Genomic DNA, 13,125 nt, shown 5'->3' on the forward strand with positions numbered 1-13,125 from the left:
TCAAAATAAAACGTGGTCTGGCTTAAAATAGGTGCTGAGGTAGAGGCATTCTCTTCCATTTCGCGCAGCATATCTTATTGCTGAAGTCAGTGTTTGTTTCATTCTGCCTGCAAAAAGCAGTTCAGACAGATCGCGCAGACAACGATTTTAACTGGCCACACTGTGTGTGCTGCCGACGCATGCGTGTTCGTGTTGTTGCCCATTCTAGAAGGAAGGTGGAGTAAGCGTGGGAATATTAATAGAGAAAGCGAGACAGGCAGACGGCACGAAACAAACAGGAATCACGAGCAACCCGATCAAGCCACAACTAACTGCCCCTCCGATCCATCAATACTCGTGGTGATCGGTTGCACGTCAGGTCGATACGTTTGCAACACGAAAGACATTTTCTTTGTTCTCGCCTGACCATTATTTGAAGATGCAATGAACAAATAGATTGGACATTTGGTTTATTTCTGGGCTGTGCCAGTGCCTTTATCAATAAGAGAATTTGGGGGGCGCCCATTGTTACCCTGAATACGCGTCACTTGGCGCTGTCTGTGGTGCTGAAATCCCAAGTGAAACAAAGGCGACTCGGGGGAAACTCAACAACACAAAGGAATCCAACGTCGGTGGATGAAAACCTGTTGGAGACTGTCTTTAAACCACCACACGGAGCCATTGTGTTGCAACCCTGTCGACTGCTTTATTCAGACATTGTTCTGTGCATCGGCAGGCGGAGAAGAGTTTCCGATAAACAGCTACAAGTGGATTCCGCACAAGGTTTCAAATTCAGCTGCACTTGTGTCTGACTGTCCCTGACCATGAGTTCGTGGAACTCGATTCTTCATTTTGTTCCACTGCTCATTATTTTGTTAGGTAAGTCCACATTTTTTCTTAAATATAGATTTTCTTTATCTTACTATCCATTGTATTTGATTTAACAAGACACATGGCTACAAACATCAAGCGTTATGAGACGTAAGAAATTGAACGATTTTTCAATGAAGAACAATAGCGGTTCTTCGCATCTTAACGGAAAAGTAGATATACTAAATTTTTTAAAATGAATTAGAAATGGATAAGCCAATGCTTTATTTTCTTACGATAAGTATTGGCTTGCGTAATTAATCTAATATCATAGCATATAGGTTCAGATCCTCAACAATTAAACTTCCAAAGATGATGCTAAGTGCCTGCAATATCGATTTTTATTACTGTTTCCTATCATTTTTAACTGTCGGCCTGATGGGAGGGGGCGAGCAGCGCTGAGATCAGCAGAGCAAGAGAACACCAGTTTCTAAAGCAGCCATTAACCCCACCTAATTACATTTAAATTTGCTTTTACATTTACCAGATTCATTTCAGTTTCTGTTTGGAAAGAAAGATCTCCATCTCTCCCCGACCTCATTATTATTTAATATTAGGTGCTGGATTCTGGTTGTGTGTCCAGGTCAACAAGTTGTATTATTTTAAATAACACTGCCCCAAAGACCCTTGACCAATGAAGTTCCAGAAAGGGAGAAGGGGGTCCTCATGGAAGAACTCAGAAAAAATATTCCACTAAAAATTCATCTCACCAGGAGCTGGAAACACCCACATCAAACACCCCACAACGTCTTCGACGTCATTTATATTTTTGATAGATTGGCAAATCAGGTATAAAAGTTGTTACCTGTATGAACATATAACAAGATCCCATGTGTAATTTGTAGAAAGATGAGCTGAACCTAAGGTCACATTGATAGATCCAGATTTGGGGGGGATTCTGCGCTACCATCAATCTACCCGCAGCACCTCTTCCCCCCACCCATTTTATTTCAGGGTGCAAGAGCTGGAGACTGCACTTAGATTACAGGAGTGGTTCGCCATTCTGCCAGTGGGATTTGGTATTTCCCTTCTCCCCACCCTATTAGCACTCACTTCTCCTCTGCACCCCCAACCCCCCGCCTCAAAAAACAAACAAACAGAAGAACTTAAATCCAAAAGCAAACACAATGAGCATGTGTCAATTATTCGGAAACATTTTTGGGGGGAAAAAAGGTAGTCAGGGTGAAACCCAGTAAAAATGTTTGTTTCGAAAATACACACATCAAATCAAACACCATGGGTAAAGAAATAGTGCTCACTAAACCAACCTTCCCCACCTCCCCCCCAACCTCCCTTTCTAACTTAGGCTGAAAGGACAAGAAGTTTAGTTAATTATCAGTTGTCTGATATAACATTATTTTATGCCCACTCAGTATACATGTGACTAAGTAAGAAGAAAACACCTAGGATGCTGTACACTTCAACATACAGACAACACAGACGATAAAAGCAAAATACCTCGAATGCTGGAAATCTGAAACAAAAACAGAAAATGCTGGAAAAACTCAGCAGGTCTAACAGCAGCTGTGGAGAGAAAGACAGAGTTAACGTTTCGAGTCCGTATGCCTCTTCTTCAATACAGATGACCTCATTACTACTTAATTTAATTTTCCTTTGAATTTATGTTAGACACGTATAGATTTCTTGGCTTTGTTAACACTGGGACCGCCCAGTGATTCTATGGATTCTAAAGGTATCATAACACTCCCTCTGTCTGATCTGTCACCTGTTGCTTGACCACTCCTCCTTAACAAACAGTTTTACATCTCTGTTTAATGCCTCTAAAATCTAATGCTCACCAAAGGATAGTGTGGAATAAATTAGTGTTATATTTAAATTAGCAGACACATTGGCAGGCATTCGCAGTTGAGTCTGTGTCACTCTCCGAACCAGCATTTGAATTTTTAAGCTGCCTTTCTCTGAATAGGATGGTGTTCTGAGTATTCCAGTTCATTCCGGTTTTCCACTGCTGGTGGGCTATTCAGAATCAGACAAGCAGCCTGACACCACCACATCACTGATAACTCTGCTCAGGGGGTGTTCAAGAAGGTAGTGATCTCTGAATTCATTTTCATGCTTCACAAAAGGTGAAAATAGTTGCTAGGAAATGAAAAAATATTGTCATAATTTTAAAATGATTTGACTGACAAGGGAGATATTTTATTTATTCTATCGGGATATTCTGAACTGCAATTTTCTGAATTAAAAAAAAACCCTCTGTTTCAGCTTTTGGTGCTCTTCAATTAATCTCAGAAGTGTTTCCAAATAAGAAGGTCAGCACATTGATATCTTCACAAGAGCACTCCGTATCATTACCAAACTGGCTGAAGTATAATATGATTTTTTGGCACTTTTCACTTGTGTTTTTCTTATTCGTTCATGGGATATGGGCATCGCTGGCTAGACCATCATTTTATTGCCCATTCCTAATCGCCCTTGTTCAGAGGAAGATTCAACCACATCGCTGGTGTGGGTCTGGAGTCACATGTGGGCTAGACCAGGTAAGGACGTTGATTTCCTTCCCTAAAGGACATTAGTGAACCAGATGGCTTTTGACGACAATCAACAATGGTTTCATGGTCACCAATAGACTTTTAATTCCAGATTTTTATTCAATTCAAATTCCACCATCTTCCATGGTGGGATTGGAGCCCAGGTTCCCAGAGCATTACACAGAGACCCATACCAGTCCAGTGGCAATACCACTACACCACCACCTTCTTTCTTGCATATACACAACTGGAGTATAATGTGAGCTCAGTAGCCTCCAGGCCTGAATTTCTGCAAGTGAATCCAGTTTTGAAAAGCCATATTCACATATGGGGGTGAAGGATAAAATTGACTAAAGCTGAAAAACAGTTTATCAAACAACATACAGGACTATGCCATATTCTGAGCAACCCCAACAATATAAATAATACCAACCTCTGCAGAGAGTATTCTGGAGGTAATGATGCAGCTTAGCAAGGTAATATGGACCAAATAATGACTTTCATTTCCTAATCAGCAATGTCTTAAGTTACTAACAGATCTACTTCTTGATACAGGAGAACTTACTGAATTTGGCATTTAATATAGATATCTTGGCTTGAGCCTGCACCTTAGGCCTCAGTCACATTCTCCGAATGGTTCAGAAATCAGAGAGAGAAAGACAGAAGAAACCTGTTCAAAACATTGAAAATACACAATGTTCATCAGCAGCTGTGAAGAGAAAAAAATGGTTTGAGATTTGGAGGACTCTTTGTCAGAACAGGAATTGCGAGATAAGTAAATAAAACAAAAAGGGGTGGAAGGATAAAGATGACATTAGGATTTAACATCCAAACCGTTTTCTTTCTGAAAGCTGATAAGAGGTGGAACTTGTTGCCTGATTTATGGAGTGAGATAATTAAAATTCAAAAAAAGAAAAAAAATCCTCTTCCTAATGAACTACCAACATAAAGACAATGCAGAAAATTTGAGATTGCATATTTTCAATAATAATTTTAGAGAATCCTGGTTGATATAAAAGCACCCATTTTTGGGAATTCCATACATATGCATATTGCAATTAAAGTTTCACCAATTTGGCATGAAGTTTCATCTCTCATTAACACTTCCGTCTACAAAGATATTAATGATTCATATAGCAGACTGACATATTCTTAGAGCTAGTGCACTCTAAAGTAATGAGCAACAATTATTTTACTTTCTAGCATTTTCTTACATGATAGAGCTACAGAATGTCACTCTTAACTTCAGCAATTAACATTCTAGGAACTTGGGAACATTTGTCTCATATCTATTTTTAGACTACATCTGTATGAGTATTGATATTTCTTGATCTCTGGAAAATGATATTTACTGCATTTATCTAGACATTACACTATTTTGACAAACCTAATTTGTACCCAGCTTAAGAGACATTTTGGATTTGGACTATAAGTTACTAAAGAATAGATGTGTTACAGTGTAATATCAATATATAAATTAAAATTATAATTAGAAGGCAAAATTAAAACAATTGTGTACCTACTTTATGTGTAAATATTCTTCGTTAAAAAATACACAATTGAAGGGGAACTTAGTGGGCTACAAATTGCCTTTTTACCTCTGAAACCTAGACTAAAACTTAACACAAAATACTAGAACAAAAGTCTCTTTCTATTGGGTATCACAGGTGCAATACAAATTACATTTGGATAGTCTTAAGCCCATTTCTACTGGATGCAATTCTACAATACAGAAAATAATTCAGTCTTAATCAGATATACAATGTGGAGAATATCAAGTTTCTCCACATAGATAAACTTCAGACATGATGTGGCAGATGATGTGTGCCAGGCAGACCAAATCCACAAGGGAATGTTGCACTATCACAATGGTTTTGCACCTTGTATTTATTACGAGAAGATGTGGGCACTGAATTCAGGAGTAATGAGTCCACCAAGACCTTTAGAGATTTTTTAAAAATAAATTAAAATATTTATTAACAAAATAAAAGATTTCAAGCACATATATAAGGCTACCATTACTTACTACTATATCAAATCCTAAAATTCCTAATTAACTCGACTCCCAGTTACACACCCTTCTTTAAGACAACAGTCCAAAATAGTTTTTTGATTTAAAACATAACCAGCAAGTTAACACAATACCCACTTGACAGTGGAATTCCAGATGGCTTTTCCCCAACTTTAGTTACTTTACATAGCAGACTTATGCTTAAAAGGCTGGAGGCTTCTTGAAGGCTGTTAGATTTTACATGGTCTTCTTTACATAGCCTTCATTCTCCTTTATATATTTTTTGCTCTTTTTAATATGTAAATTCTATTGTTCCATATGTCTTTGAAACTTTATCTTTCTCATAATATAAAAACTTTCATGTTGCCAATATTGTCAGTACCCATTGGGAAAAATAAATGCACTCCTTAGCCTTGTTTCTCTGGATAGTTGTAAACAGATTAACATCCCTTTGAAATCCAACAATCACTTAATTTATCTAAAAATGCAAATTCCCTTCACACCTTACATGCTAAGCCAGCATCCATTTCACTCATTAGCATGTCAAGCACATTTCTACACCTAGCTTTTTTTTTTGATGATTTCAAGCTTGCAATCTACTTAACTCCAAATGTAATTTAAAACACACAGACAGACCCAACTATAATTACACGCATAAATCTACTTCACAATAAACCAGAAAAATATTATGAAAATTATTTTACTTTTGTCACATGTCAATGTTAACATTTTGCTTTTTTTGTTTTAAATTGCATTCAGTGGAACTTTTAGGTCCTATACAATAGCAACATAGTAAGTGGAATGCTTAACAAATTACTGCCAAAATGGCAGTTATGTACATTTTCATACATCAATTTTTCTGGATTTGAACACAGAAAAGGAGTGACTGCAATTTTGTCAATTACCTCATAGCCTCTTCCTTCTTTACAGGCTCTAGCTGATTCTATGATTTTACAGAACCCAAAGCAAATAGCAGAAATATCACAATAAAATTTCAGGATCCTCATGGGCATTTATTTATAGATTCAGCACATAAATTAGTGCTGAATGTCTAAAACTGATTCATTTATTAAAATGTTGAGTAAGCCAATTATCAGCAGACTGACCTATTTTATGATTTAATTCAGCAACTTTAGCTTCCTAGTCAGAAAACAATAGCAGAAGCTTTCCTCTTAGCAGAAATTATAGCATTTATAAAGATTGCCATTATGATTTCTCTACACTAACACACAGAGACAACATTTTCTCCATATGCCAACTTGGGATAACTTGACCATAACTGAAAGTTACTTCCATTGTCTTGGAGTTAAATAGTAAAATAGAAGAGGATCAGTGTCAGCTTGGATAAAAAATTGGCTTAAGGACGAAAACAGCAAGTCGTGGCAAATGGTTGTTTTCAGAACAAAATGACAAAATATGCCCATGATACCAAACTTTGGCCAGGATTTTTCAGTCAGCATGCAGGGGCGGGCCCAACGCACCAGCGCATAAAATGATGTGCGAAGATGTCGAGCGTGCGTCCCGACATCATTGCACTGTATCGTGATGTTTTGTTCAACAGGCATGGCCAGAGTCGGCTGCGCGCCCGCCAATAATTACAAGGCCTGTTAAGGCCATTAAGGAACTAATTATAATTTCAAATTTACGCTACCCATCCAACCTAATGGTTGGCGGGCAGGCAAAAAGGTCAAACGGCCTTTACGTTTTTTAGGAAACCTCATCCACAAGCGGGATGAGGTTTCCTAAAGCTTTAACAAATTGAATAAAAAATGTTTCTGAAATATAAAAACATGTCCCATCTCATGTGACACAGTCACATGAGGGGACATGTTTCATTAAATTTTTATTCCATCTATTTATTTATTTCAAAAATGCTTCAATCTCCCTGAGGCAGCTCCGTGCCTCAGGGAGATTGAAGCGCTCTTTCTCGCACATGCAAAATACTCTCCCTCCTCCCCCTCCCACACAGTGCTACCGCTCACATATTATGCTGGGTGGGTCTTAATTGGCACACCCGCGTAAAATGGTGGTGTGGAGCCGATCGCGGGCGCTGGGTGGCTCTGCGACTGCTCTTGCCGAGCCCACCCGACGTGGGGAAAATTCAGGCCTTAAGATTTGGGGCAAACGGTGAGCATAATACAAATTGATGGCCACAGGACATAGATGAGGAGAATGGGCAGACAAGCGGCAGATGAAATTTAATACTCAGCAATGTGAGGTGATGCATTTTGGTGGAAAGGATAGGGCGAGGCAACATATGCTTAATTTCACTGTTCTAAAAGTGTGCAGGGACAAAGTGACCTGGGGATCCATGCGCATAGATCTTTGAACTTGGTCGGACATACTGGGCTGGATTTTCATTCTAGAGGTGGGTAGCTGGAGTCAAGAAATTTAATATCTCGCTGTGCCCGCCTTGGAAGAAAGTGCCTTCAAAGTGGGATTTTCATTCCTGGGGTTCCGGCGGGTGGCAGGGGTGGGGTGTGGGTGCTAATTCAGAGGCAGATACAGGAGCTGCTGGGTGCACTGGCAGGCTGTTTAAAAGTCTTGGTGCTCCGAGGCTTCATCTAAGTTACAATAAAACAGAAAACAGCTCTCTAGCCTTCACCCCTCATGACCACTCACACACTACCCATGCCAGTTATGCCCTCCACACACCCATGGTACCACACATCCTTCATGCCAACCTTTGTCCCTCCACCTACTCCCAACGACCCCTCATACCCTCCTGTCAACATATGCCTCTGCAACTCAATGGTGACTCCTTATGCATTCTTGGCCGAGAGCCCAGACATTCATTAGTTTGTTGAAACAGCTGTGACGAAAGGAAAACATTGTTAGATTTACAGCTTTCTCATTTAGATCTATTTCTCAAATGCCCAATGTTTATTTACATAAGATAAAGAGGTGACAAGTGCAGGCAGTTTCTGCTATTGATACTTTAAAGGGCAGGTTGATTGACACGTTTATAGGGCTGTAGACAAGGAGATTTTTGTAAGAAAGTTATGAATGAATGACTTTTTCCACACATGACATTGTACAGAATTAATTAACTCGATAGTAACAGAGTGTACACTGGGTAAATGGTCATTGAAAAGCTAAAGGTTGGCATGGAGGTTCTGAGTGGCCATTGGAGACGGGTGGAGGGGCATAGGTTAGTACAGAGGATGAGTGGCCACTGGGGGTGGAAGTGCATAGGCTGGCATGGAGGGTAATAGGGGCCATGGGGTTAGTTGGAGGGGCATAGGTTGACATGAGGCATGGCTAAGACCTTTTGAATTTACCTTACAAAAGGTTCCCTCATCCAGACTACGGTTCACGACGCCTATGAGGGTCTGTGAACCACGAATCATTGAAAACCTGGCCCAACTCCACAAAAACAGCGGGCGGCTAGGAGATGCCTATCCCTACAATGGAACCAGCCGCGTCGGGAGTGTAGGGTGCAGGTTCGCGCCAGCCCACACCCTTATCCTATGCTGTTGAAAATTGAGAGAATTGGGAAAGGGGCCAGGAATCCTGGAATCAGGTCCCAGCTGCCATTTTAAAGGTCTATGGAGCCTCCCTGACTCTATGAAAATCCAGCCCATTTGGAGAGCAATTAGCAAAACATGGGTGATCTTGAACTACACAAATAAAGGTATTGAGTGCAAAAGCAAAGAAGTTATGCTAAACCTTTATAAAGCTCTGGCTAGGCCACAACCAGAATACTGCATCCAATTCCAGGCATCACACTTTAGATAGGATGTGAAGGCATTAGACATGGTGCAGAAAAGATTTTAGGGTAAGTTCCAGGGTTGAGAGTCTTCATCTCCATGGATATATTGAAGAAGCCAGGGCTGTTCTCATCAGAGAGGAAGAAGTTGAGAGGAGATTTGATAGTGGTATTCAAAATCATGAGTGATCGGGGAAGAGCAGATAGGGAGAAACCGTTCCCATGGGTGGAAGGGTTGATATCCAGAGGACACCAAATTAAAGTGATTGGCAAATGAACCAAAGGCGGCTTAAGGAAAAACATTTTTATGTTGTGAGTGTTTAGGATCAGGAATGCAGTGCCTTAGAGTGTGTTGGAGGCAGATTCTTATTGAAACATATAAGATGCTGACAGGACTTGACAGGGTGGATGCTGAAAGGCTGTTTCTCCTTGTGGAGGAGACTACAACTAGGGGATACAATTTAAAAATAGGGGGTCTCCCATTTAAGACAAAGATTAGAAGAAATTTTTCCTCTGACGGTAATGAATCTTTGGAACTTTCTTCCGCAGAGAGTGGTGGAGGGAGGCTCAATGAATATTGTTAAGGCAAAGGTAGATAGATTCTTGACTAACACAGGAGTCAAAGGTTATCGGGCGTAGACGGAATGTAGAGTTGAGGTCATAATCAGATTAGCCATGATCTTATTGAATGACAGAGCAGGCTCGAGGGGCCAAATGGCCTACTCCTGCTCCTAATTTGTGTGTTCGTATGTTGAATCATGGTTTTCTAAAGAAGATAGGATAATCGTCTGAATAGAAAACAATTGCAGGGTCATGGGGAAAAGGCAGAGGAATGGAACTGAGTTGCTCTTGCAGTAAGCCAGCACAGACACAGTCTGCCAAATGGCCTCCTTGTGTGCTGTAACTATTCTGTGACACTCTCAATAATTGTTATTTTCTCATTACTTCTGGTAACAATACGTGGCTCTCTGTTAATAGGTAGCAACATTTTTCCTTAAATATGGGAGACCTTGTTCATCATTTGTGTTGGGCTTCAGAACTAATACCCCCAAGACCTCCTGCTGGTTATGAACTTATAATTAATTTTTTCTTGGGAAAATAATTTATTTCTTCCAACTTCTGCACTCATGCTGTGATACTGACAAATTGGTATAGCGATACATCTCCCCAGGCATCAAAAATATGTTTATTAGCACAATATTAATTACTGAATTATTAAATAAACACAAACATATTTTTGCACTAGTCGCATTTCTTTACACCTGTAGTCTCTTCATCTTTTCCTGTTTTTTTCCTTTCTTCTATTCAAACTTTGATCTGATAGCTTCTTCAAATATTACAAATGACATTATTTTTCCTAATTTAATTTACAATATTTACTATGCGCATTCTCTTGCACCTTCACAGATCTGCACTTCTGAGTGGTGAATCACAGGCAAAATGTTGTGTCTGGTTAGCTGAAAGTTGACAATTATCATTTTTTCAGCTCTGCAAGTGTAAAGACATTTGACTTGTTTATATCATTGAATCAAACATATCAAGTCGAGCATAGTTTTTGTTCAACACAAATTTAGGTGCCTTCTCAGTTGACTTACCTTGATGCCTATGAAAGTAGGCACTGTAAACCTAATTAATTTACCAGCCTTCTCCATGATCATGCTTTCCACTGTAATATTGGTTGGAATTTTCCCAGAATTGCACTAAGTGCAGTAGCGGGCTTGTAAAATGGCAGGTTTTCACGTCGTATCGTCCCAAACCTGCCTCATTATTTATTCACTCCCGTGAAACATGTGGTTTTCATGGCTAGCGGACTCTCATTCGCCCACCCGCCATTACCCCACTATTGCATTGCGCCGGCCGCCAACTTTAAAAGACAGCCATCAGCAAGCGCTCATAGCCATCAGCTCACCACCGCTGCCCGGGAGACATGGCCAGCAAAGGCAAAAAGACTGCAGCCCCCCCGCTTCAATGACGGGTCCCTCGAGTGACTGCTGGATGCCAGGCAGGATGTGCTCTGGCCGCAGGATGGGCAGCAAAGTCACCACCCTGGCTTTGGAGGCGCTGGCAGCGGTGGTCAGTGCGATCGCCCTGCAGAGGAGGACTGCCACCCAGTGCTGCAAAAGGATGAATGATCTCCTCCGTTCCACCAGTGTAAGTCACTCTTTTCATCACTCCCAACTCTCACACTCACAAACCCATTACATATCCACAGGACCCTCACTCACTGCCACCATTCACTCTTTCACACGCAGCGTCATTATCCTCATCCCATCCATAGGACCACTCGCTTATCATCTGGCCTGGCAGGTGTCCTGATACACTCTCCCCATCTCTATCCATGCAGGTCAAATTGGCTCACAACAGGAGGGAAAGATCGCAGACAAGTGGAGGGATGCCGGAGATCAAAGTTCTGACAGAATTCAAAAACAGAGCAATCCAGCTGGCCGGCGATGACCAGGACTGATCCTGTGCTGATGCTGAGGTTGGTGCTGCTCTACCAAGTGAGGATCCAGCAATGCAACATCAGACAACCATGCTGTGAGTGATGTGTCCTCTTTCACAGGCCACTGTCATGCACTTATTATCTCCCCTTGCTTTCACAGGCACATCTGCCAAACAGCCGACAGAGTCCATGACCCAGGGCCTCCAATCAAGCCCCAAAGAAGCCTCTGAAGAGGAATCTGGAGGCACCCTCCCTGAAGTCCCGTCACAGCGCTCACCCAGACCCGCAGAAACACACAGGAGCCTAGCTTTAGAGTAGCCTCGGTATCACAATCTGGTGAGCACATCGCACTTTCTGATCCACAGCAGGCGGAGGCAGGGACTTCCCAGGTCCCTGGCACTCGGAGGACTGCTGGAGGCCAGAACGTTGCTGACTCCAAGTCAGATGATGAGCCTCTGGACTAGGTAATGTCACAGTCACTGGAGCTGCAAAGGCAAGTTAGGGAACATCAGGAAGGGATGTCCACTGCACTCCTCAGATTGCAAGGCACAATGGAATAGTCTGTCCATCTTCAGGCTGGGGTGATATTGCCAGCGTTGCAACGCACCGAGGTCAACACTGGTAGGATGGCGGCCGCTGTGGAGACCTTGGTCCAGGACATCACTCCTGCATTGCTGCACGGGCTTAACTCCATTGCTGATGCCATAGTTGGCCTCCAACAGTGTGTATGTGAGAGGGGTGCTGGGCAGCTCGATCTCACTCCAGCAACCCCTTCCGCTCACGGAGTCAGTCAGGGGTCCTCAGGCACCCACAAGGAGGAGGATCAGTAGATGCATGCTCCGGTGCCATCCACTCAAGGAGACTCTGGGAGTGACCAGCCCATCCAAATCCCCTGTTCCTGTGACCTCCACAGCTACAGCTTCACAGGCCAAGGAGGGTGCCACTGCCACTGAAAGCAGGTCAGGGCTTATCAAGTGTCAGCCCTCCAGAGGACGCTTGCCAAAGTCTTCACAGGCAGGGCGTCACAGTCAGCAGGCTGATTCCACCTCTACTGTGGATGTGGGAGCACCAAGATGTAGCGGCAGTGTTAGGTAAAAGTAGTTGCACAGCCTGGGCACAGGTGTTGATCACTTGTACGTACTGTTCAACTCCTAAGAATGTCTCCCTGCCTATGGCTCCTTGTTCTGATGAGCAGTGTTGTTGTCACTCAGATGTGAAATCTTTCTGCACAAGACAAAGGCAGGTGTCTCAGTCCAGGGCCTCTTCCCTGTGCTCTGTGCAGCCTTCAGACCACAGTGATGGTCCAGCCTCACACTCCCTGGAGGCATTACTGATGCCTGCACCTCGGTGGTGCTGGTCATTGCTGCCAGAATGTAGTGGGCAGGTGCCACAGAGTTCTCCCATTCTCTCTGTGTGCTCTCAGCATCTTTAAGGTGGGGCTGGCCCCCATCACACCAGCATCTGCAACTAGTGATGCTGTGTACCAGCTCCTGAAGGGCTGAGGTGCTGAAGGTGGACACAGCATCAGGTGTGTCTAAAGTTTCATGGCTGGTCTCTGAGATGGCCCTGATCATGGAGTGCAAGCGAGCTGCCCTCGGCCAGTCAGGAGTTAGACATTCTC

At 42.3% G+C, this 13,125-nt stretch overlaps 1 protein-coding gene across 2 annotated transcripts in view; it reads left to right on the forward strand.

Annotated features, from left to right (window-relative positions):
- Positions 1–268: 268 nt before the first annotated feature.
- scn3b (sodium channel, voltage-gated, type III, beta) overlaps positions 269–13,125 on the forward strand; it is a 37,452-nt gene continuing 24,595 nt past the window's right edge. Inside the window, exon 1 of one of the 2 annotated variants that reach the window (XM_078531792.1) lies at positions 269–858. In XM_078531792.1, the coding sequence (XP_078387918.1) occupies positions 804–858 (55 nt within the window). In that variant the 5' untranslated portion in view covers positions 269–803. The remainder of the gene's footprint in view (positions 859–13,125) is intronic. The other variant, XM_078531802.1, reaches the window with a different exon arrangement.

This window comes from Cetorhinus maximus, chromosome 2 (assembly GCF_964194155.1).
Source record: "Cetorhinus maximus chromosome 2, sCetMax3.hap1.1, whole genome shotgun sequence".
Lineage (NCBI taxonomy): Eukaryota > Metazoa > Chordata > Chondrichthyes > Lamniformes > Cetorhinidae > Cetorhinus > Cetorhinus maximus.